The sequence below is a fragment of the Sceloporus occidentalis genome, unplaced genomic scaffold, assembly GCF_023333645.1.
Source record: "Sceloporus occidentalis isolate IW3139 unplaced genomic scaffold, rSceOcc1.0.p SCAF_8, whole genome shotgun sequence".
In the NCBI taxonomy this organism is placed as follows: domain Eukaryota; kingdom Metazoa; phylum Chordata; class Lepidosauria; order Squamata; family Phrynosomatidae; genus Sceloporus; species Sceloporus occidentalis.
In genome coordinates, this window is record NW_028316988.1 from 28,415,783 (window position 1) to 28,442,154 (window position 26,372).

Here is a 26,372-nt window from a genome sequence, read left to right on the forward strand (position 1 = left end):
TTTCTTTACTCTGAGAATGAGGTCACCCGGCTTTGAGTCCCTTCCCGCAACAGGAGCGTCCGCGCACGCGCGGTGAGCGCTACTAAAGGCCCAGCCCCCGCGCATGCGCACAAACACCTCCAAAGGCTGACCCTCCCGCGCGTGCGCAGTACGCACCGCCCGCCATTTTGTTCTTCCTATGGCAAGCGGGAGAGCTCGCGCGCTTCACGCGAACCGTCTTTTTTAAACCACATATCTACATAATAGTGATATTTTTATTAACACTTTTGGTGTGTCAAAGTGGTGCCTGAGGCGAAGGCAAGGCTAGAAGTCGGTCGAGAAGTTTCGCAATGGCGGCGGCGGCGGCGGCGGGGGAGAACCAGGCCGGCGAGGCGGCCTCCGTTTCCCTCGGCGGTTCGGAGAATACGCGCCGCCTGGCCGAGCTCCGCGTGATCGACCTCCGGGCCGAGCTCAAGCGCCGCAACCTGGACAGCAGCGGCAACAAGAGCGTCCTCCTCGAGCGCCTCAGGAAGGTAAAGGGAAAGGCTGAGAGGGAGAGGGGCTGCGGCGCGGGGCCGAAGGGGTTAAAACGCTACTGCGCATGCGCCGCCGCAGCCTCCCTCGGAGGAACATAGATCCAGAAGTGTAGAGGCGCGCCCCCTCCAGGCGCTTCCGGGTTCATCCCAGCAAGGATCCCGAACTTTGGTTCTCCTGGACATCAAAATGGTGAAGGGCCTGGAGACCATGAAGCCTTATGAGGAACGCCTTAGGAAGCTGGAGATCTTTAGCCTGGAGAAGAGACGGTTCGGAGGTGGCGGGATAGCCCTGTTTAAGTATTTGAAGAAGTGTCACGTTGAGGTGACATAAGGCAACAGTGTGATGGGGCAGCTGACAAGGCCAATGCGATTCTAGGCTGCAACAATGGAAGTATAGTGTCTAGAGCAAGGGAAGTCATAGTGCCACTCTATCCTGCTTTGGTCAGGCCTCACTTGGAATACTGTGTCCAGTTCTGGGAAACACAATTCAGAAAGGACATTGAGAAACTGGAGCCATGTGTCCAAAGGAGGGCGACTAAAATGGTGAAGGGTCTGGAAACCATGAAGCCCTATGCGGAAGGACTTAGGGAGCTGGGGATGTTTAGCCTGGAGAAGAGAAGGTTAAGAGGTGAAATGATGGCCCTGTTTAAATACCTGAAGGGATGCCATATTGAGGAGGGAGCAAGCTTGTTTTCTGCTGCTCCAGAGAATAGGACCCAGAGCAATGGATGCAAGCTGCAGGAAAAGAGATTCCACCTCAACATTAGGAGGACCTTCCTGAGAGTAAGGGCTGTTTGACAGTGGAACACACTCCTTCCTCGGAGCGTAATGGAGTCTCCTTCCTTAAAAGTCTTTAAACAGAGGCTGGATGGCCATCTGTCAATGGGGATGCTTTGATTGGGAGTTCCTGCATGGCAGAAGAAGGGGGTTGGACTGGATCAGGGCCCTTGCGGTCTCTTCCAACTCTACGATTCTCATTGTGGGAGCTGAAGTCTAAAACATCTGGAGGACCAGAGTTTGGGAACTACTGCACAGGAGTCTCTCTGTACTGCAGAATGGAGGCACTTTTGACACCTTCCATGGCTGAAAGTTAGACTCAGAGAGTTGGGAGAGACCCCAAGGGCCATCCAGTCCAACCCCTTTCTGCCATGCAGGAACTCATAATCAAAGCGCTCCCGGTTACAGATGGCCATCCAGCCTCTGTTTAAAGGCCTCCAGAGAAGGAGGCTCCACCACTCTCCTGAGGATGAGAGAGGTGACTTGCCCAAGGGCACCCAGTGGGTTTACATGGCTGAGCTGGGATTCGAACCCTGGTCTCCAGAGTCATGGGAAAGACTCAAGCCACTACATCACACTAGTTTTTGTACTCTCTCTCGTTTCATAACAAACTACAAACCCCAGGATTCCATTGTTGTTGTTGACTTTGACTTGTGGTGACCCTGGTCCAAAACACACTGCATAAACAATCCACTTTGAGACCGCTTTAAGCACCCAGTGGATTTGTAGCTTTGTGTGTTGGACTGTGTATCCACACTAGGCATTTATAGCAGTCTGATACCACTTTTAACAATCCTGGCTCCATCCTGCATAGCATGGTGAGCGAATTACAGTTCTCTGAAGACTAAAATGATCTGGCAGCGAATTCCAAATATCTGACCAAACTACAAATCGGAGGGTTATTTTTTCAACGTTATATCCATTTATTTAGTTCCTGCACTATATTATATAGGATCTTTAAGATGGTGTATTGAAATGTGAGAAATCCATAAGTCAAACAAGCAATTAGCTATGGTTTTATTCTCCACTGCTCTGCTCAGCTCCATCTATCCATCTGGCCTGCAGTCTTCCTCTCTTTCTACATCCCTTCACCTTTCCTAGCATTATTGTCTTTTCCATTGATCCCTCTCTTCTCACGATGTGACAAAGTCCAACAGCCTCCATTTGACCATCTTGGTTTCATGCTTTACCTGTTCCAGGACCCATTTGTCTGTCTTTTTGGTCTTCCGCGGTATCCTCAGCACTCTTCTCCAGCATCATATCTCCAATGAATTAACTTCTTTCTGTCTGCTTCCTTTGCTAGCCAGCTCTCTCATCCATACATGGCGATAGGGAATACAATGGCTTGGACGAATCTGACTTTGGCGATCCATGGCACATAGCAAATCCCCCTGGTCTTTGGTTGATAGAGCTAATGTGCTTTGAATGGTGGACTAGGACTCCAGAAGACCAGGGTTTCCCGCTCAGCCATGAAACCTTGGGCAAGTCACAGTCTCCCAGCCTCAGAGGATGGCAGCGACAAACTCACTCTGAATGAATCTTGCCAGGAAAGCCATGATAGGTTCAGCTATCAGTGAACCTAAGGTGAACTTATTATGGGGTTTCCTGGCAAGATTTGTTCAGGGTGAGTTTGCCACTGCCATCCTCTGAGGCCTGACTATACTGAGATACGAGGGACGATTAACAGCATTGTCCAAAGGCAGTGGAAAAACATATTGTGCGGAACCAACATTTGTAGGCGTCTATATGCGTAGCATAGAAGGGGACATGTAATGCAAATATATCTCAAGTATTTCTGAGTCTGTGCACCCTTTTATCCACCGTAAGTTAATAAAATTGGTTTGTAACAGTTTACAGTTATCTGTTTTAGGCAGCTGGCAAAGACCTGTAGTATGGCAGAGTGTTCCCTCAGGCTTACATTCTGAAAGACCCTGTCTTTTGCTTCCTACTGAACACGATGCTCCTTTGTAAATGCTGACTTGTTGTCTGTGTTTAATAGGCTATAGAGGAGGAAGGGGGAGATGCTGAGGAGATCCCAGTGGCGTCAGAAATAACCCCCAAGAGGGCACCCAAGAGAAGCAGCAAAGGTATGCAAGTGTGTACAGTTCAGATTCTTTTGTTAAAGGAGGAATAACATTTATTTTGTGCCAGGTCAGATTTCTGTGCGTTCCTGAAGACACTGACGCATTTCTCATGTCTTTAGGGCAATGTAGTTGGAGAGCAATACATATTTAAGTAAATATATAATTTTTTACCCAACCTTTCCCATACAAAAAGTCCCAAGGGGGCTGACAGAGATCATTAAGAAGAGAAACCCCACAATTAGGTTTGCTAGCTTCAGCACAGTGCCTGGACTCTTCTCCTTCTTTGGAGGTTTTCAAGCAGAGGCTGGATGGCCATCTGTTAGGAGTGATTTGATGGTGTCTTCCTGCATGGCAGAAGGGGGCTGGAGCGGATGGTGTTTCACTTCAGTGCTCAGTTCACCATGCTGTTTTTGTATGTCCAGCATTGCCACACTCCCAGACTTTCCCTTGCATTAAATTCTGAAACAGAAACACAGGCATGAAGCATCTGTTTGTTTGTTTATTAACTTGATTCTCATCTTTTAAGGACGTCGAGTGGAGGAAGAAGGCGTTGAAGACAATGGGCTGGAGGAGGACTCCGGCGACGGACAGGTACGGCTAGCCTGGCCTTGTGGCTGCCAAGTAACAGTTCTGCGTTTTGAGTCCTGCTGGCAACTCTTATATATGTGGCTTTTTTTCTTTTTGCAGGAGGATATTGAAGCAAGTTTGGATAATTTGCAGGATATTGACATGATGGAAATTAGTGTGTTAGATGAAGCTGAAATAGATAACAGCAGTGATGTAGACTGCCAAGAGGAGGAGGACAATGCTGGTAGTAGACTTGACTCCCTCCTTGGTAGTAAAGAAAATGCTGGTGCAGAACAGACAGACGTTCCAGAACAGCTGGCAGGAAACCCTGTAGGTAACATGGAGTCACCTCCACCCTTGTCAGATATTAAAGAAGAATCGAGAGAAATACCAGTAGCCATGGTATGCATCTCTTTAAACTATGCAGAATGAGATGATTGATCACCATGACTTCTCCCGCCCCTTACAAATTCAGTTATTAAAAGTGATTCTGGGGATGGGGCATAATTGTAAGGGAAAAAGAAAACCTTGATTTCCCCTCCTTTTTGTGTCTGTACATCCATAGCCATGGCTAAAATTTATAAGCTTGGAATGCATGCGTCATCAACATACTGTCTAATAGCGAGAATCCAGAAAGAGTTTGGGTTTTTAAACAATGCAATGCTTCATCCTTTTTTGGCCATGTGCATTTTCATTCTCTCATCTTGGCATGTGAGAGGAGGGTTTGTGGGTGGTCAGGAAGACTTCCTGAGTTGCTGGCCCTGTTTCTGTATCTCTGTCCCCTTAAAAGTGGGAATTTAGGAACCCTGTACCATGCGGTTAACAAACGCTTTCAGAAGACTGATGTATAATTCCATCAAGCAGATGTGGTTGAGGTCTTGTTGAGTTGCAACTCGAGACATGGTTCCTGTGAAGGACTTTTTGAAGTGAATCCAAAGCAGTTTTTCTACTTGGGGTGCTGCTCCCACTAAATTCAGGGTGATCTTCCAATTTATAAATGGTCTGAGATCCTGTCTGGAAGCTCAGTTAAATGCAGAGTGGACTTTGAATCCCACTTCTTCAAGGCTCCCCCTTTGTCAGAAGAGGACAGAACTTGAAGGTGTACAACAACAAACCCTTACATAGTTGCTCACCCCTGCTTTAAAAATTCCTGCACAGTGGCGGCAAAAGTCAATGCTTAGCCTTGGCTGTGTGCGTAGCAGCACAATTGCTTGTCCAGATCTCACATCAGTGGGCATGATATATTAAAAGAGTATTTGTTTCATGTTCTTAAACCATCAGTTGAGCTGTCAGAAAGTCTAGGAAAGCTCCTCCGTTTGCACCAGGTTTCTTCCAAACCTTTTTTGTGTTGCTGTGCTGGAGAACCAACCCAAATCTTGATGTATCCTGGCTCTTTGAGCTGCTAAAAACCAACATCTGGTATCTGTTTTGACCAGAGCTCAGCAAAATAACCTTTTTGGATTGAATCTCCCTGAATTCCCTGCCAGGCTGGGTGACATACTAAAACAACCTCCTCTTCTTTCAGGTGTGGAAATAATGAATCAAACAAGAGGAAAAAAATTTTGTGGGTTGGTGGTTAGTAACTGGAAGCAATGTATTCCCTGGGGACACAACCATGAGCCATTGCGGCAACACCACAATTTGTCATTTTGTCATCATTTTCCTTTTAAAATCTCAGTTTCATTTCTTGGGTGTGACCCAGAGCTAGCAAATATTGGTTCGTTATTATCTGTTTGAGGGTGGGAACAGGGTTGGTGAAAGGAAGTTGGCTTCGCTTGTCTTCTGGACGTTTACTTGGGTTTCATTGAGAAAATGGTGAATTTTCAGAGAGATTGAAGCTTTTCTTACTATTTTTAGGTAGAGGGTGAAGATGTCAGGGGCGCCTTAGAACAGCCCCCCTCTGACTTTGCAAACATGCAGGTAACTTTTCTTTTTCATTCAAATGTTATCTGTCTGAGCGTCTTAATGTTGGAATGTGTTCCCTTCTGGATGCAGCCTGCAAAATAGTCAGTGAGTTGAGAGCTTTCCACATTGCATGCTCTTCTCTACCTTCTTGTTTCCATCCCCATAAAACTGATCCTAAACAATGGTAGCTCTGATGAAACTGCCTTGTCTCTTTGCTAACAGTTTCCTTGTTTCTCTTTTTAAATTTTATTAGGACCTTGAAGAATTCCCCTTGGAAACAGGTACCGTTCTTTAATTCCACACTGCCCTGCCCCTGAATCTTCTACATAGCTTTCAAGCACCCGAATCCCCTTAGTTACTCTCCTCAGTATTATTCCATTAATATTGATAGTTCATTATTCTAACTGGTGCACGAACCAATTCACGTGCAGAAAAGAAAGAGAGAGCTACAGAGATTGGAAACCCAGTCATATCACCAGGTCTGCAGCAGCATCTTATCTCACTGCACACGCCAGTGTTTTTACAGTGCTTTGCCTTAAATATCTTGATGGGGAGACATGAGTTGACCCTTGCCAGGGATACTACTTCGTGCAGAGCGGACCTTGTGATATCACGCGGTGCCTTGGTACTGTAACTTTGACTAGAGAAGTACGGTTGAGTGTAAATGCAGGGACACAAAACACTTCTGGATACTTGAAGAAAAGAAGATGGGTCGGTCATGGAAATTCCTTGCACTTTGTTTTCTGGACTACATCTGTATTCCAATTCCATCTGAAGCCGTTGCAGTGTTCATGTTATGGACTAGTCACCTTTAAAAAACCCATAAAACATCATCTACATCAGCAAACTGAACTTTTAAAAAAAGAATCAACACACAGACTTTGGAAACTAATTTCTGGAAGAATGGAAAAGCTGCGCAACTACATGAAGACACTCAAGGAACAAGCTGGGAATGTCACACATAAAGGTTTTTCTTCCTTCTCTCTTTCAGGCAGTGCTCTGACAGCCATGTTAGACAGCAGTTTAGTTGTAGGCGTTATAATGTGGTGTAGCCGAGGGGTTTTCCAATCTCTGTGCAGCGTTAGCCATTCTCTCGGTGTTAGTGTGGCAGCCATGCCCGATCCGCATTTGTCTTTGCTGTGTTTCCCTGGTGATTAAACCTTGTGCCATTCTATTCCTGTTAAATCCATAGAAAATGAGAAAATGCTCGACATTTTGGGTGACACTTGTAAATCTGAGCCCCTTAAAGAAGACCCTCCTGAAGCGGAGCAGGCGCAAGAAAGGAATGACCCGTTGGCGGGCAAAAAGGCATCCGAGGAAGAGGAAGAAGATGCGCTTGGCGGCGCCTCCACCGCTCAGCCGGAAGAAGAAGAGGCTTTAGATTCGGAGAGCCAGTCAGGCCAAGAAGCCGAGAAAGAAGAGGAGGAAGCCAAGCACTTAGTGGTAGCGAAAGGGGAGCTGAGCGGACAGAGAGTTGAGGAAGCCAAAGTGGACTCTGACTCTTTAGCGGTAGAGAGCAGGAGTGGAGGTGGAGGTGGTGAAGGAGGAGGAGGAGGAGGAGGAGGTGAGAGTAGCAGAGGAGCCCAGACTCTGGAAGCCAGTAGTGAGGAAACCGCGGAGACGGACGCAGGGCCCCAGGTGGTTAGCCCAGAGGCCGAGAAGATGGAAGCCAAGGCTAAATGTGAGGAAGAGTCCTCTGCCACTAAAGAGTCCTCTGCCAAAGAGGCTGGTGATCAGAACACGAGGTTTGTTTTTTCTCCGTTTTAGACCAGATGCTGTCTTTTTTTCCTTCCCCGTTGGTTGTTTATCAAAGCCAATGCGTTGCGATTCCTCGAATGACCCTGCTCAGGGCCTTAACAATATTGTAGCTTTTTGGCCTAAACAGAATCTCTCTTTTTTTGTTTTAGTTGTCCTTGCACCTGTTTTTTTGGGGAGGGCGGGTAGAAGATGGCTTGATAGCCTTCCTTTCTTTCTAAGCATTTATTTTATGTCTTGGTTTTCCAAGGTTGCAACTCTTAACCTTTTTCTGTGTGAACAATTAGCCCAGTAACCTCACTGCCCTGTCAAGCTGCTTCTGCTTTTTTTTTTAAACAAAGCCCCTTTGACGCTTGTGGGGGATTTAATTCTCCTTCCAGAGCTGATTTTAATTCTCTTTTCTGAGTTGAAAGGAGCTGATTCTCCTTTCAAGTATCTGATTATAGCAGATGCAGCCTTCCCCCCTCCCCTTGCAGGTCCTCTTTTTGATTGAGTAACATTCTTTTCTTTCCCCTCTGCCTTTAGCTCCGTTGAGGATACAGATGTTAAAAGTGGTTTGAAAGATGAGAAGAGTAAGTATATACCTGTGTAAGATTCCTTCTATCCCAGTCCTGGGAAAAGTTGCATAAATATAATGGTTGGAATCCTGTGTCAGCTACTAAGTTCAGTTGGCCCTCAGCTTTCCTGAGGGTCATGGGCCCAGGATGCCTGTGAAAATGGAAGAGCTGCCAATTATTCTTTGTACCTGTTAATCTGTTAGCCTTTGTACCCGAGCGAATACTTCTCTAGGCATTTCTAGGTCCTCCAGTGCAAATCTATGATCTTCCTAGATATGCCCTAAGGAGAATGTTTTTTTCCGGTTGAGTATAGAACAGCAATGGAGGTGGCGGCAAATACAGTAACCTGCGAACAGTCAGATCTGTGAATGTTTAGCCTGCAGTTGTGGAGGGACAGCTGTACACTTAATGAAGTAGAATTAATTCTAGTTGTTGTCTGCCTTCAAGTCATTTTCGACTTTGGTGACCCTATCACAGGGTTTTCTGGGTGACTTGCCCATAGTCACCCAGTGGGTTCCCATGACTGAGAGGGGAATCGAATCCTAACCTCCATTGTTGTCCTATGCTCAAACCACTACACACTGGCTCTAACTATAGTTGGCTAGCTATTAGTTAACTAAGTAAATTCTGGCCTGAAACCCCCCCCCCCCCTCCAAAAAACCCTTGTGCAAACATCATTCACCCGTGGTCCAGTTGCTGGCAGAAAGTCTGCCCTTCTCCTCATGCACTTGATGCCCAGTAAAATAGGTTAGGAGAAAGTTAAGATTGTAGCAATAGTGTCACAGTCATGACTAAATAACAATTATGAATATAATAATAATAATAATAATAATAATAATAATAATAATATTTATTTATACCCTATCTCTTCAGCCAAGGCTATCAGAACAGCTGCCAATTAGTAAATCTAGGTAACTATTTCGTATTCACAATTGTTACTTTGTCATGATTGCAACACTTGCCACAGCCGAAATTGGTGACCTCCCAGCTCCAGGGGTTTCTGGATGAGACAGATTGTCTAGACCCATTTCAATCTGGTTTCAGGCTTGGTTATGGCAACTTTGGTTGTCTTGAGCTACAGAACGAGCTGGACAGGGCGAGTGTGTCCCTATTGGTTCTGCTGGACCTCTCAGTGACTTTTGATACCATTGACCATGGTGATCCTTCTGGGCCACCTCTCTGAGATAGGACTTGTGGATAAACTCAGAAGGTGGTGCTGGGGGACTCTTGTTTGACGCCCTAGTGTTGGCCTGTGGACTCCCAAGGGGTTCTGTTTTGTCTTCCATACTGTTTGATATCTACAGTGTCACCAGCATGTGGATGACATCCAATTGTCTCCCCTTTTCCTTTTTTGTGCATTTCCAAATGAACTGGCCACTGCTGAAACTCTGGCATCCAGGCTCAAGGAAAACACCTTAGCTGTGAGCCTGAGATTTCACCAACAGTGTGATCCCATCTAGAACAGGCAGAGTCTCTATTCCCTGATTTGCCTTTTGACTGAGCAGGAGCATCTCCATCTTGTCTGGATTAAGCTTCAGTTTGTTTGTCCTTATCCAGTCCATTGCTGACAACAGGCATTGGTCCTTTTCCAAGCCTTAGCATCTCTTTCCTGTATGCTCCTGCGTTTCAATAGTAAACAAACGAAGTGTGACTTTTTCAAGCAGGGTCATAACTTTTGGGGCTGTTAACATTTTAATGTTCCTTCCCTCTTCTTTTTTTATTCCAGAGGTAGAATTTTATCTTATTTTGTTTTCCCATCTTTAGGTCGTCCAAGCAGTAGCTCCAGCAAAAATCTCTGGGTCAGTGGCCTTTCGTCTTCAACCAGAGCTACCGATCTGAAAAATCTCTTCAGCAAATACGGAAAGGTACAGACATCTGTAATAAAAGCTGTTGGCTGAAAGATATTAAATCTTGTCAGCCGATGGTTCTAGTTGTTCCTTTTATGAGGGGTGCCCTTTCTCTACATTTTCTCCTCCTCCTTCAATTCTCTTTTCTTGGCCTCAACCCATTTCATGGAGAGCCTGTCCAGACAACTAGGCATAGCTGTGCAAACAGAATGAGTTTCCTTCAAGCTGAGAGCAGCAGCCAGCTTTGTCGAAACAGTTTGATTCCTGCTGGGAAGCACTAGTTTGCTTGGAACAGATTTCCCTTTGGCTTGCCTCCACATCAGCGGAGGCTTGATATCAGTTATGCTTGCAATTACTTCACAAGAGGTTTTGTTGACTTTTAGCACAGGCTGAAGTTAGATCAGGGATTTCTAGATGACTGGCAATGGATACCAAGATTTCTGGTTTCCTGTTTCTTCTTTTTATTATACAGGTTGAGTCTTCCTTACCTGGAATTTTGAAATGCTCCAGTATCTGAAATTGTCCACATGGCTGGCTGAGACAGTGACCCTGTTGCTTTCTGATGGTTCCATGTACACAAGCTTTCTTTCGTGTACAAAATTGTATAAATAATGTATAAAATTATCTTCAGGCTATTGTACAAGATGTATATGAAACAAATAGGTTTTGTATTTAGAAGTGGGTCCCATTTCCAAGATTGCGTATTCCAAAATAAAACCAAAATCCCAACATTTCTGGTTCCAAGCATTTTGGATAAGAGAGACTCAACCTGTAACCATTAACGGTTACAGGAGTAGAAATAGATATGTCAGTTAAATAAATGAGTGGGCTAAAAACCCACAATCCTTTACAATGTAGATATTTTCTATTATATGTAATGTATTCATTCTGTCCATAGATTAGAATCGTATAATTGGAAGGGATCCCAAGGCATACACAGCTAAAGTACTCTGAAAAGACGCCCATCTAGCCTCTGAAGATTGAGTCCAAAAACACAAGCATACTCTAGAGCAGGGATGTGCAACTATGGAAGACTAGTGTGCCACATTGAAGGATCACACCTGCTTGTACATTTTTTAAAGCCCAAACTAGGGACATTTTCACCATGTTTGGGGTTCGAAAAAGACCTCTCCTGGGTCTAAATTGGCTCCGGGGTCTGCAAAATGAGGTGGAAATTCAGCACATGCTTCCAACTGGATATTTTGGAACATTTCAGGGCAAAAATAATTGTCTCTGCCTTAGTGCCTCCAACGTTTAATTCAGCAGAAATGCATACCTTGGCTGAAATGTTTGGAGAAATGTGCTCATCTTTGAAAACAGAGTCAGCACAGCATAGTGGTTTGAGTGTTGGATTAAAACTCTGGAGACCTGGGTTAGAATCATTACTCGGCCGTGGAAAGCCACCAGGTAACCTTGGGCAAGTCACACTTTTTAAGCCTCAGAGGAAGGCAAAGGCTGGCTCTGAACAGATTTTGCCAAGAAAATCCTGTGTTAGGCCCGTTACAGACCGCCCAAAAGGGGTGGTCTCGGGCCGCTGCCGGTTGCAGTGCAGAGGAGTTGCAGCAGCCAAACTGCGCGACTCCTCCGTGCTGCAAAAAAGGAGCGCAAAAATCGCGCTCCTTCTGGCAACCCGGAAGAGACACCGCAAGTGCCAAAGCGCGCACTCGCGGCGTCTCTTCTGGGGTGCGACGTGTGGATGCAGAGCGTTCGCTACGTCAAGATGGCGGCACCCATCTGTATAGGGCGCCGCCATTTTGACGCACTCATTACGCACAAGGGGAAAGGCGCGTCAGGAAGCACTGCCCCTTGCGCGTAATCACGGCGCGATGACGGCGCCTCATGGGCCTATCTGTAACGCGCCATAGAGTCACCTTAGTGTCGCCACATAACAAAACAATGATAGAAAACAGATCTTTCTTCTTTCAGGTCTGCAGTTTTCCCCTGTGGGGGTAAATGTTTCAGGCTTCTCCAGCATTTTGTAGAGAGGCGTGATATAAATACTTATTATTATTATTATTATTATTATTACAATATTAGTTAGACTTACACATCTTTTGAACTCTCTTCTTCTCCCCCCTTCCAATAACAGGTGGTAGGTGCCAAAGTGGTAACAAATGCCCGCAGCCCTGGCGCTCGGTGCTATGGCTTTGTCACCATGTCTTCATCTGAGGAGGCAACCAAATGCATCACCCATCTGCACAGGACAGAGCTGCATGGGAAAATGATCTCTGTGGAGAGGGTGAGTTGTGCTGGGGCTTCATGGAAGCCCTGGGAATTACACTAAGCTTTGGGATAAGGCAGAAAAATGAGGTGGAGAACTCTTGGCTCTTTGGATGTCATAAGTTCAGAAATTCAGGTTTCAGTAATTATAACCCAGCAAATCTTTATTCAGCATTATAGTTCTATGCCAGAGATGTCTGTCAGCATTAAAGAGCAAGTGTTAATGTTGTCTAATGAAACCACGCACAATTTTAGATTCATGTGGGGCTCAATTCTTATTTCTTACAATTAATAATCACATTTTCCCCTCTCGTGCCAGTACCACCCATTCTTTTTTTTTTAATTTTTATTATTAAAATATAAAAATTCAGAATATTAGTCTGGATATCTTTCACATTCACAATGACAATAACATATCTGACGACACAAACAAACATACAAGTGGACAGACAAAACCAATACAATATACATATCAATCCGAAAACATAACATCTGACGACACATGTAACATATTACTATTTAGTAAGAATTTTTCGTGTTCTCTTAACCACTGCCTAGTTTTCTATACTGTACTTGTTCTGACTAAGCTGAGTCGTAATTCCTCATAAAAGAAAAAATTCCGTGCATAAGATTGAGATTCATGAGCAAATTGATACCTTAACTAACACTATCAGTATCAGTAGATTTCCGAGAATAATTTACAATATATGTTTTCTGCTTTTCAATTTGCATTTGGCATTCCCATATCAAAACTGATAGTATTTTATATTTCAGAGAGTAAGGACATTTGACAAAAAAGTCTATCCTTAGAATATAATAGGCAATCAAATTGCTAAACTGACAAAGTCCTATATTCTTTATCATTTCCAGCTGTAATTTTGTACACAAACCCATTCTTTTTCTACTTCTTTAAGTCTTATTTCTTTCAACGTCGCTGTCAGAATATCCATCTGCATAGCATGGTTGAGATCATTTAACCATTCTTCTTTTGTTGGTAGGGTATTGCTCTTCCAGTATTTAGCATATAATATCCTTGCTGTCGTTATCATGTATAAAATAATGTGTCTGTTCGGCTTGCTGTTTCCTGCCTGACTAATTAGGTTTTCTGGTATCATGTTTAGGAGGTAAAATAGGGGATCGCATGGTATATTACACTGTGTAATTTCCATTATTGCGGTGTGAATTGTTTTCCAAAAAGATGTTGCCATTTTGCAGTTCCACCACATGTGAAGGAATGTACCATTGGCTTTCTTACATTTCCAACAGTCTGAATTTGCTGTCCTAAAAATATGTTTTAGTTTCTGAGGGGTAAAGTACCAGCGATGGAACATTTTGAAGAAATTCTCTGTAATTTTGGCACAGCGTAAAGTTGTTGGATTCTTTAAGTGTCTTCTCCCATTTAGACAGATCTATGGGTTTTCCCACTTCTTGCGCCCAGATCACCATATTGTGTTTTATTTCTTCGTGTTCAAGATCTCTCTCTTTGAGTGCCTTGTAGTACTTTGAAATATGACCTTTCTCCCCATCAAATAAGATTTTATCTATGATCGTATTATCCTTACTCAGACCAGGCTCTTTTTTATCCTTTTTCATTTTGTCTGACAGTTGTGCATAGCTGAACCAGTCAGAGATCTTCCCTTCTTCTTTGAGTTGTTCGAATGATTTGAGGGAGAAATCATCTTTTTTCTTGCTGTTCATTAAATCTTTATAGGTTATCCATGGTATATTCATATCCTTTCTTGTTCTACCAAATATAGCTTCTTGAGGAGAGACCCATGTTGGTAATTTTGTATAAAAGGTTTTTTTTTTTTGGTCCTTTGCCAAGATTTTAGTAGGGCCTTCCTAATTATGTGGTGAGCAAAGTCTGCATTGTCTTTAAGTTTGTTATACCATAGAAATGCGTGGAAGCCAAATCTGAGTTTGCTGTCTTCCAGGCAAAGCAATCTGTCATTCTGTAGTTTCGCCCATTCTTCTATCCAAAGTAGACAAGCTGCATCAAAATATAATTTCAGATTAGGAAGTGCCAATCCCCCTCTTTTTACTTCGTCTGTTAGTATTTTCCATTTTATTCTGGATTTTTTTTTCCTTCCCAGAGAAATTTTGTTAGTTCTCTTTGCCAGATTTCAAAATACTTTATGTTGTCTACTATTGGTAGATTTTGGAACAAAAAAATGAATTTGGGTAATATATTCATTTTTATTGTTGCTACCTTCCCTGAAAGGGAGAGTTGTAATCTAGACCATTTTCCTAAGTTTTGCTTGATTTCATTCCAGATCTTTCCATAGTTGTTCTCAAACAAATCCATACTTCTGTTGGTTAGCCATATTCCAAGATAGCTTTTTCTCAATTTTAAATCATGATAGGGAGCTAAGTTCTTTTTCTTCTACTGCGGACATATTCCACCCATTCTTTGTTCTTGCAGTTAAGGGATTCTCATAGGAGCGACTTCGAACACGCTTGAATCATGCCTGCCTTCCCTTGAGAATTTTCTCACTACCTGTGGCTGAAATCACCATGTCTCTGTAATAACTGGTTTATAATTGCATAACCCATCACTTAACTTTCCCAATATTGTATGGCCGGACAGTTGCATGTGCATCTTCTGACATTGGGATAGACATTAATGGTGCTGCTTCGCTATGTTTCCAGCTGTGTTACTGTGATGGGACGTTCACCGCCCTTTTCCCCTTGCTTTTGTGTGGAGCAGCGCTTCTCGGGGATGTGGGGAGGCCATAATTTTTCTTCCTCAGTCTGCCTAGGACTGGGACTTGTTCATTTTTCTGTAGGGACCTACAGCAGATGGTGCTCCATGGACCACCATTTTGAATAATACTGAGGTAGAGGACAGTTTCAACATGCTGTCCCACACCTTCCCACACACACATTTGGAAAACCATTTTGTCATTTGAACCAATTGACTTATCTATGGTAGCACTAAGCCACCAATCTCCTCTGTATCATTCCAGGCCAAAAATGAACCAGCAGGGAAAAAGGTATCATCAGACAAAAAAGAAAATGAAGGAGGAAAGAAGGAAAAGGACCGGCGCCATTCATCAGAGTCACGATCAGAAAGGTGAAGTAGTGGTTTTAACTCTTGTTATGCATCACATACAGGTTGAGTCTCCCTTATCCAAAATTTCTGAAATCTGAAATACTCCAAAACCAAAACTTTTTTCATGGGTGGCTGCAATAGTGACACCTTTGCTTTCTAATGGTTCAGTGTATGCAAACTTACTTCATTCACACAGTTGTTTTTAAAAAATGTATAAAACTACCTTCAGGTTATATGAAAAAGGAGTATATGAAGCAGATGAATTTTGTGTTTAGATTTACCTCTCCCAAGATACCTCATTATGTATGTATATGTAAATACAGGTATTATAAAATCCAAAAATAAAATAAATAAATCCGAAATCCAAAACACTTCTGATCGCAAGCATTTCAGATAAGGGGGTGGGCAACCTATATTAAAGCCAAATAAACAAACCTTTCTTTCAAACATAAATGGACAATAATGCATGCTCTTGATTTTGGCAAACCAGGGTTTAAACCAGTGCTTCTCAACCTTCCTAATGTCACTACCCTTTCATGCAGTTCCTCATGTTGGGGTGACCCTCAACCATAAAATTGTGGTGTCTCGGTTCCTAAGACCACCGAAAATACATGTTTTCTGATGGTCTTAGGTGACCCCTGTGAGAAGGTCGTTTGACCCCCAAAGGGATTGTGACCCACAGGTTGGGAATCGCTGATTTAAACTAACCACACTTTGGCTTGATTCAAACAAAATCTGAGCCCTTTGTTAACTGGAAAATGGGTGCTTACGATCCCCTTGTAGATGTGTTGAAAGAAGGGAGGGATGCTAAAATATGATGGATGTGATGCCATGATACACACAGACAGTAGCTTTTGGTGGCTTTGATCTGTGTGGATGTGTATACAGTCGGCCTTTCTTATACCCGGATTCAAGCATCCACGGTTTGAAAATGTTCAAAAAAAAGTATAAATTTCAAATATCAAACCTTGATTTTCCATTTTTTATAAGGGACACCATTTTTCTATGTCATTATATTTAATGGGATTTGAGCATACACGGATTTTGTTATACACTTGGGATCCTGGAACCAAACCCCAGCGTATAACAAGAGTCCACTGTACCTGTCTGTGCACTTTATGGTGCTATTATACCTTGTGCTGCCTATAGGTCACATAGCCTTCGAAAAGAAGAAAAATCAGACAAAAAGGATGAGCCCAAGAAGTCAGATGAGAAGGATAGTGGGGAGGCGAAAGAGGGGGAGAAGTCAGAGGAGGAGCACAAAACGGGTTCTGGCCGTTCACGTTCTGTTAAATCAGGTAAATCATTTTCTTGTGGGATAGTTTTATGATTTTGTTCCCTTTCATGAGGCAGGAGTGGTGTGTGGGTGGTTTAGAAATCTAGGTCTAAGACAGAGGCCTGCCATGAAGTATGCCTCCCATTTTAAATTAGGGAAAAAGACTATACTAGCGTGATTGGTTTTGTGAGAAATGCTGTATTTCACCTTCAAGTGTGTCAGAGCCATTTCCTTGTAGTCAGTTTGGCCCTGTTAAGAACAATTGCTTTATCTCCAGCCTTCGTCAAAGATAAGATCAAGAACAGCATATATCTTCCCTCTTCTTTATCTTAACTTTTGGCAGATCTTTGTTTCTTAACTGTGTCAGAAATATGTCTTGGGTTCTTCTCGTCTCCCCCGCCCCCCCCCCCAACATCCCTGGCCGACATGAACCTCGCGATGTTGCTCATTGTTGCTTTGTCCCTGTTGTCAATATTGGATATTTAGAGGACTTAGGATTTGAGAACTTAATTGGTTTTTGATGTTTAAAGAAAGGTACCTGTTGATACTGCATTTGTTCTTGAGAAAAGATGTCCTGAAACAATGCTGTTTTTGTGCTGACACAGCAAGCCGAGGAACTGAGCGGACGGTAGTCATGGATAAATCGAAAGGAGAGCCAGTTATCAGTGTGAAAACTTCCACCACGTCAAAAGAGAGAGTAAGTGTGGATTTGATTTCAGGGCTGGAAGTTGGGAAAAGGCGACGTATATTCTTGTGGCTTCGGTAAATCAACATACAAACCTATTCCCAAGTGCATGCACAGGTCACATAAATCTATAGCTTTTGTGTGACTCAGGAGTGAGGAACAGTTGATCCTACAAAATTCTTTGGGCTGTAGATTTACACAGCCTTTAACCCTTGGCCATGCTGGCTGGGAGTTGAAGTCCAGAATGCTTGGGAAACCAAAGTTCCTCACCTCTAGTATGACATAGTGTGTCAAAGGAGGAACAAAAGGCAGATAACAGCCAAGGCTTTGGCTGAAAAACTCCTCTGGTATATCATGGATAAATCCTCGCACATCCTACCTTTAATATTTAGTTCCCGAAGAGGATTGGAGCTTAATTTTGGGGGATTTATCCTCCTGGATTCCAGATGGGGAAGGTGTGATCTTCCTAATGCTGTTGAAATCCAGCTCTCACCATCTGAGACCATGGCTCTACTGGCTGGAGGACAAGGGGATTTGAGTCTGGCAACATCTGGAATACCAACCCATTCTAAAGCTTCCAAAGTTATTGCAGCCTTACAGCCCCTAGAGCAGTGGTTCCCAACCTGTGGGTCGGGACCCCTTTAGGAGTCGAACGACCCTTTCACAGGGGTCGCTTAAGACCACCGGAAAACACATATTTGCACATAGCAATGAAAATAATTGTATGGTTGGGGGTCGCCACAACATGAGGAACTGTATTAAAGGGTTGTGGCATTAGAAAGGTTGGGAATCACTGCCGTAGAGGATGTTTTGGACCTTTTTTTTCTTTTTTGCAATGGGATTGTGTGGTAGGGGGCTACTACATCCCTTTAGCACCCCATAGTTGCCGACCCCATTCCTTTGGGGGTCGTGATGTCTATTGCAATGGGTTTGCTGTAGTGGCAAGGCTGACCCCTTTGAGGTCATCCTCAAAGCCAGAAGGAGGACAACAGAGGTTCTTTCTGTCCCATAGTTTCCAATCCTTACTACTACTCCCCCTTCCCAACTTTAGAGCACAAAGAGTCCTGACCGGAAGTCAGAGAGCAAAGAGAAACAAGACATTCTGTCGTTCGATAAAATCAAAGAACAGCGAGAGCGGGAGCGGCAGAGGCAACGGGAGCGAGAAATCCGAGAGACGGAACGCCGAAGGTGGGTTGGGTTTGGTTTATTTTAATTACATTTACATCTTGCATTAGTATGCAGAATTCAGGGACTGGCCCCGAAATTGCCATCTAGTGGTAAGTCAAGAGGAAAACCTGAGGTGCTGAGACTTCTGGGCAACCCATTCTGTCTCTTTGGCTTTCGGCAGGAGCTCATGGCCCTTCCCTGTGACACCGGGATTCCCCAGTTTTGTACAGATTCTCTCCCCCCCCCCCTCTAAAAGATTGAGAAGAGCCAGTGCAGCATAGTGGTTTGAGTCTTGGACTATTATTCTGGAGACCAGGGTTTGATACCCGACTCGGTCATGAAACCCATTCGATTGCCTTAGATCAAGTCACCCTCTCTCAGCCTTGGGAAGTCAGTGGCAAACCTCCTCTTAACAAATTTTGCCAAGAAAACCCCGTGATGTGGTCACCTTAGTGTTGCCATAAGTCAGAAACAACTTGAAGGCACACATCAACACAACAAAAGCTTTAATACAAATGTAGCATTAAGTGTAATTTATGAAAATTAAGTGTATGCATATTTATTTATTAAATATGCATATGCTTAATATTCATAAATTACACTTAATACTACATTTATATGAAAGGCTTTCGATTGTCATTTTCTCTTGCTTTTGCCCACCATTTTCTGAAGTTGAACTTGGCCCTCTGGCTGAATGAGGATCCCCACTTTAGAAGGGTGTAAAGTCAGGCAGAATCAGAGCTGTGATGCGTAAAGGAAAATAGACTTAGCCTTACCTCTCAGTGTTTCAAAAACTCTCCCTCTTGAGCCCCATAAATGAAGCTGTGGGTAAACACTTTCCCCCCAGCGAACTAAAAATCTGCTAAGACGACTACTGCAGGTGAGTCGGAGGATAGGGAAGGAGGATACAGCTTTCAACTTATTCATCCAGCCTGCGGGCTGCCAAGTTACGTTTTCCATGCTGTGAAGATGGATGTCCTCAGTTTCCTTCGAGGTAGCCTGAAAAGCAGCTGTCATTTAAAACGCCTTTCCAACGGTGGACTGATGTCCCTATTAGCCCATCGATTTGAGTCCTCAACTCAGGTAGAAAAGGAACTGAAGAGCTGCCATGCGCTAACGGGGGCGGAACTGGAACGACTTGTGTGCGCCAGCTCATTTATTTCCCCCTTGTTGTTGTGCATGGAGTGAGCTCCAGTAAAGATGCTGCACTGAGCTTCTCCCCTCCCGTTTGAAATATCCTCGTGTTCCTGCAGCAGCCAGAGATCATTATCCTGTGATGACTTTGTGCTCCCTTGACATTATCTATTATGCGGTTGTCACTCGCCTTGGCGTCCATGCTATCTGCTCGGCTTTAATGGGGATCGTCTGGCTTCGAGTGAAGTGGACTGCATATTCTCTCCCTTTCCTTGGCTTGGTTGTTGCAAGCAGATATTTTATCAAGGGGCTCTTTTATTAGAGGGAAGCGTGGCACGATTCGCTCGCAAATGGTTGGGCACGGGCTGGTTTGCGAAGTGCTTTTGTTTTGCACTGAGTAAACATTGTTGGCATGCCTTTTTGTCTTTTGTGACAAGTAGTTATTAAATCCTCCTATAAAGAAGTCTCTCTTTTTCAGCCCCCTTTACCACCCATATGTATCTGAACATCTCCATCCCTTCCCTACCCCCCTTCATTTATTTTTCTTATCTGTCTCAGATGCTCTAGACTAGAGTTTCCAGAGGATCTGAGAGGGTTTTTCTTCTCTCTTTTGATTCAGATGTCTCCCCATTTTCCTTCTCCAGGAAACCCTGTCCATGTCAGAAGGAATCCTAAGTGTGTTACTACATAACCCCCACCACTTTTACAGAGTAGTTGGACCCAACCTGACACCAAGTGAGATAGTTTTAGACACCATTTTCAGCACAACTCATCTGTTGGCAGGTTCTGATCAAAGATGAAATTTAGAACATTAGGATGCCATCAGGTCAACAGAGTGAGGGGCAGAGGATTCTGCGTAAGGTTTAGCGGCATGCATTTATAGAGTGCTGACTACAGATATAACTCTGCGGTAATTTTCTTCTCATCTGCATCTGAGTTGCTGTAAATCTAAACTCTGTCTCCAGATTTTGGTTTTGTTTCGTCTACATCTCCTATCAGCCATAACTGGTAGTGATGGATGATGGATTATGGGAACTGAAGTCCAGAAAGCACCTGAAGGGCCACACTTGCCCGCTCCTGTTCTAAATAAATTATTTTATCACAAAATTCTCAGACTAGTAGGCAGAGCTGCACAGAATCTTGATCAGAAGAACCAGTTAATAAGAGAGAATCAGTTAGCCCCAAGACAGCCATAGTGGAGATTGCTCCTCATTCTTCTTATTGAATAATTAAGTCAGAAACCTTTGCTGATCTACTGCAGAGATCCATCTTCTCTCTTCCCCTTAAACAGGGTGGCTAACTGTTCCTCCACCCGGTGTATTTGGCCTACAGTTCATCCCAGCCAGCATCCCTCAGTGACGGATCATGGAATTTGCAAGCCGAACCATCTAGAGGGTCAGATGCTGCCCACTTCCAACTTACCCCTCACTTGGACTTGCAGGATCACCTGCCAGTGGGCAGGGCTTACTTCTTCAGGGGTTGGGGTTGTGATGGCGAGAATTCGAGTCTCAGCATCAAGAGATTCCATTCTCCCGCCTCCTAGAAGCTATATTTCCTCTCCCAGATCCTCTATGTCAAGCCCCAGTGCCTCCGTTTTTCTCTGCAGTCTCTCTAAAAATGGTGGTTTGTGGGTAGTATGGAATTATGGGGGTGAGTGGGAAGAGGGTATTTTATGTGGCTTTTATGTGGCTTTGTGCATTTGGCAGACTTAAAATTGGACTGGATGAGCTTCAAGGACTTTAGAAGTGAGGTCCAGTGTCTGCCTTCAGCCCTGCTCCAGCTCTAGATGTTCTTCTTGCAAATCTGGTTCTCCATGTGCTTATCCAAACCCAGGGAGCGGGAGCGGCGAGAGCGGGAGCAGCGGGTCCAGGCCGCCCATGAGTGGGATGAGCGGCAGCGGCTTCAGTGGGAGCGGGAGCGCCTCCACTTTCAGAGGCAGCGGCTAGAGCGAGAGAGGATGGAGCGGGAGCGGCTGGAGCGGGAGCGGATGCACATTGAACAGGAGAGGCGGCGGGAGCAGGAGCGCATCCAGAGGGAGCGCGAAGAGTTGCGACGGCAGCAGGAGCAGCTCCGCTATGAACTGGAGCGCCGCCCAACTTTACGGCGACCGTACGACACGGATTGGAGGTGAGAAGTTCGCGCTCTGTCTTTGCAGCTAGAGGATCATTTGACATCACGACAAGCTATGGTTTGTCTTAAACCATGGTTTGTTGCAGAGGCTGTGAATTGTGGGAATGGTAATGTGAAAGCTGGGATGTCAAGAGCCAAACTTGAATTCTTGGACATCATTGTTTCTACATAAAACAGTGTGATGCAGTTATCTTGGGTTTGAAATTAGCCTCTGTGACCGAGCGTCTTCAGAAAAGTGCCTGTGCTGAAGTCTTACCTATTTCCCTTCTGGTGGGGTCATGTGTCTCCCCTTAGTACTTTGAGACTGTTTGCACATCATGATAAACCATGTTTTGTGTTAATTGTGGTTTGTTACACAAGCTGTTATTTTCCTATCAGATGACCAGGGAAACTGTGGGTTGTCTTCTCCATTTCCAGTAACAAATCAGGGGCTCACATTTTGAGGTCTGGTTAGTTGCAACAGTGAAAGATCAGTACCATGTAAAGAATGCAGACCAGCTGCAACATAACAGTGGGCTAAATCCTGGAAGCATAAACCACCCTTTATTGTATGGCAGAAGAGAGAATGTATCTGATAAAGCAGAACTCTTTGGGATGAGTGTGTCAGAGAATTGTTGGTACGTGTTCTTGCAGGCGTGATGATTCGTATTGGCCGGAGGCAAAGCGGATGGCCATGGATGACAGATACCATTCTGACTTCAGCCGCCAAGATCGCTTCCATAGTTTTGACCACAGAGAGCGCAGCCGGTACCAGGACCATCTGATGGATAGGTACCACCTCTTTAGAAACTTAGTGCGTCCTTCCTGGACTTTCGCCTTCCATCAGACCTTTTCAGCTGCAACTCTCATTACTCCTGGCTATTGCTGGTTGGGGGTTTGTAGCCCAACATATTTGGAGGGCAACAGGATTGAAAACATTGTCCAAAGTGCCCCCTTCCCATGTGACAGTTTTTATTTTTCCCATCAAAAATTAACAAGATTCGGAGGAAACGATATTTTGCTTTGTTTCTAAGATGTATACCAATGTGGACCCATGTTGGGAGACAGGCGGGATATAAATTAATAGGTTAAATAACCAAATGTGAAATGCCACCAGCAATTTGATTTTGCCCAAGACCTACAGTAGTGGCAGAGCTCTTCAGTTGCAAAGGTTCTCAGAGCAGCTTACAAATTTTTAATCAGACAGTTTCCAAGGATTATCTACCTGTGGGTTTATGTGTGTTTAATGTCAAATATCTTTCCTATCATCCACAGGAGAGAAAGTTCAAGAACATTGCCAGATCGAGATGGACAGGTATGTTTGTGCCGAATAGTTGTGATGTCAGGCTTTGCCTGAAAGAGATTCCACCAAAGAGTTTATAGCAGTGATGGGGAATGTATTGGCTCCAGGTAGCATGTGCATGGCAGGTTCATTTTTGAGGCCCCCAATACCACCAAATACACACACACACACACACACACACACACACACACACACACACACACACACACACAGAGAGAGAGACACATAGAGAGGGGGAGAAATTTTACAGGCTCCTTGGTCTGTTTTAGGCCCAGGAGAGACCTCTTTTAAAAACAGGAACAGTTAAACAGGAGGTTGACTAGTGGGTCTCTTAATTGTGGTACAAGATCCCTTTGCAGACTGTCCTCTTTTTCTCTCTTTCCTTTTTCAGCACTATCCTGACCGCCACTCCCGGGACAGCTGGGGGGGTTATGAGAGGCGGCTGAGCAAAGGACGGGGGTTGCCTCCACCATCCCGGTGAGTGTATGCAAAGGAGAGCGATTTCATGGTGGTGCGGATGGTGGGTATTGTTCGGACTGTTGCGCAGTGCAAAATATATTGTTTTTCATTCTATTCTGTGCTGCTTGACATCTCCCTTTGGGGTTTACTCTTCTCCATCCAGAGACGGGCGAGACTGGGGAGATCACGGCCGCAAGATGGACGTGCATCAGGACCGTTCGTGGGCAGGCAGTGTGGATGGCGGGATATCGGGACGGGAGCATGAAAGATGGCAAGGTAAAAGGACCACCTTGTCTTTCGCCCCTCGTCATTTTCAAAAGCCTAAAGAGATGTATTTCAAAGCCGGTGAGACAAGTTTGATTGGAGATGGGTTCTTGAGAGCTTTTCCATCTTAAAAGAGATTGTTCTATTGTATTCATGAATTTTAAACTCTTTTTAAAGGATTGTGATTTCAATACCTTTTAATTTTTTAAAAAGGCATTCACACCCCTGACTCTCCTTTGCACTACACATTATAGTGGTTTGATACCACTCTTTTAATGCCGCAGCTCTGCCCTGTGGCATCTTGGGATATGTAGTTTCTTATTCTCTTTCCTTTTGTTCTCCAGCAGGTGAGCGGAGCGTTCCAGGCCAATCTGGGCCTGACCATGTAATGAACTGAAGAGGAATGCCAGGTGAGTTCCAAAGCGGAGAGCCAAAAATGACATTTGTTTAAACTCACCTCTCCCTGTGAAGAGGTTCTTTAAACAGGAGGGCCCTTTCAGTAAAAAGAATGCTGTGTGTCAAAGAAGCTGCTTTGAATCCTAGTTTGGGTTGCAGGGAATGTGGGGCGTAAGTAAAATTGATGACAGTGACAACTACAATAATCCAAGCAGAAAGCTTGTGTCTGGATAGGGCCTTATCAGGGGTTGCCCTCAGGCTTTGGAATGCTTTTCCTGGGGAAGTTGGAATCCTTCCTTGCCTTTCATAGCTGACAAACACTGGCTTTTGAGAATTCAAGAAAGAACTTTAAAAGAAACTGCTCTGCTGTCTTTCACCTTGCTGTTTAATGGTTTTGAGTTGCATGTTTTGAATTGTTTCAAAATGGTTGTGGGTTCGGTTCCGTTTTGATTTTGGTGGTTGGTATTAATTCGTAAGCCTTATTAAGCCCTGGCTTTGGAGAAAAGGTGGGAGGTAAAGTTTATACTGGTAATAATAATAACAACAACAACAACAACAACAATAGCAATTCTCTCCTTAGGTGTGTAGGTTTTTTTGCAAGGCGGAACTGCAAACCCAGAGGCACAAGGAGCCGGCCTGCCGGGCAGCTTTTGCGAGTCAGGATAGAACGAGCCGACCCAGCGACCCTCGATTTACCCGGCGCTATTGAAAGCACTTGGCCTTTGAAACACTTCCATGGCAGCAGTGTCGAACCTTGTTCCCTGGTTGTTGCTTTGGACTCTTGTCACCAGAAGAAAACATCATAGCACTCTCTCATAGCTTGCATACAATGTAAACTCAAATGTGTGCGTGTGTGTATTTCCCCCCCTCCCTCGATATGTTCTTATCTGGATATACCATTTAGTTGTTTCAGAGGAAGCATTCCATTTTTCCATTAACAATAAAATCTCTTATTATGTTGCGCTTGATGATGGTGAAGTCTCTAAGGCGGCTTGGGCTGAGCAGCTCTCCAAAAAATGTCAAAGGAGTTGGCAGACTGTTTTCTATGAGAAAAGGAAAAGCAGGCATTTTGGCTGGATAGAAACTCCGCATGATGGAAGACTAGGAAGGAGTCCTGGATATTTAATGGGAAATCTGCTAGCAAGGAGGTTGAAGTTGAGGCGTGTTGTATAAACATAGAAGGATGGAGACAGGAACCAGATGCAAGAGCAGATAATAGCTACAGCTTGGAAAGGGTGAAAGAACGGTGCAAAAGAAACAGAAGACTGAAAAAATAGCCTTTAAGTTGCAGATGGCAGGATCTAAATCTTAGGATCTTCTGGCTACAGTGGGGTTTGGGCTCCATAGCTGGGAAACATTTGTTGTTGTGTGTCTTCAAGTTGTTTCCAACTTATGGCAACCCTAGGGCAGACCTATCATGGGAGTTTCTTGGCAAGTCTCCTGCAAGTTTCTTGCCAAGAGAGGGTTTGCTACTGCTATCTTCTGAGGCTGAGAAAGTGTGTCTTGCCCAGGGTCACCCAATGGGTTTACATGGCTGAATTGGGTTTTTGAATCCTGGACTACAAGTATACCTCTGTTCCAGAAGCAGATGTGTTCCTGGACACTACTTTAACAAAAAAAATTGGTACCAGAGATATAAATAATGTGAAGGAAATAGGGTTAAGTTCCTGTGCCTTCTAAAAGAGGCAGAAATAACATGGAAGAAATAGGGTTAAGGTTCCTAAAAGAAGAACAGTTCAATGTATTCCTGTAAACGTTTTGCTAAAAACTCACAGTCTGTGCCCCTGAAATGAAACAACCAGATCCGGTAAACCTTGCATCGGCAAAATGAAAACATTGTGAACCCTCTAAAGACTGCTTAGAGAGCATTCCCAAATGCATCTAGTGTTGATTTTTGCTTTCACCAACCTTCGTTTCTCCTGATTTCTATTTTGTTGGCCAAACCTTTCCTTTTGGGGGAACTGGTAAGGTAGGCTTATTTGCTCTCCTGTTTTTCTCTCTTGCATTTGATGCATGCATGTTTTGTTGTGGGCAGGTAGGATTGGCTCTGGTAGGATCCCGTTCTTTCCCAGCACAAGTTTTGTCGCATTATTTACTGCAGACGTAGTTGCAACCTGCCACTGAGATCAATGTTCCTGTATCCCCCCTTCACCTTTCCCCTGATGCGAATGCTGCTAAAATGTATAGCTACAAAGAGGATGAGGTCCTATTGCTGCAGTCCTGTTGATGTAGCAAGCTTGTTTTCTGCTGCTCCAGAGACTAGGACCTGGAGCAATGGATTCAAGCGACAGGAAAAGAGA

General features: G+C 44.2%; 1 protein-coding gene across 2 annotated transcripts; it reads left to right on the plus strand.

The window, feature by feature from the left end:
• The first annotated feature begins 167 nt into the window (after nt 1-167).
• SAFB2 (scaffold attachment factor B2) lies at nt 168-25,038 on the plus strand. Of its 2 annotated transcripts, none has more exons than XM_089535809.1 (21): nt 168-512; nt 3,292-3,379; nt 3,903-3,967; nt 4,064-4,345; nt 5,801-5,863; nt 6,102-6,129; nt 7,041-7,593; nt 8,129-8,175; nt 9,925-10,025; nt 12,097-12,246; nt 15,194-15,300; nt 16,429-16,577; nt 17,161-17,252; nt 18,292-18,428; nt 21,375-21,668; nt 22,305-22,442; nt 22,926-22,965; nt 23,345-23,430; nt 23,576-23,688; nt 24,021-24,086; nt 24,653-25,038. In XM_089535809.1, exons 1-20 carry the CDS (start codon nt 330-332, stop codon nt 24,071-24,073), a joined length of 2,769 nt encoding a protein of 922 aa, XP_089391935.1. In that variant the 5' UTR covers nt 168-329; the 3' UTR covers nt 24,074-24,086; nt 24,653-25,038. The 2 variants fall into 2 exon arrangements, with proteins under 2 accessions (XP_089391935.1, XP_089391936.1); XM_089535810.1 differs by having other exon boundaries at nt 24,024-24,086.
• The last annotated feature ends 1,334 nt before the right edge of the window (nt 25,039-26,372 follow it).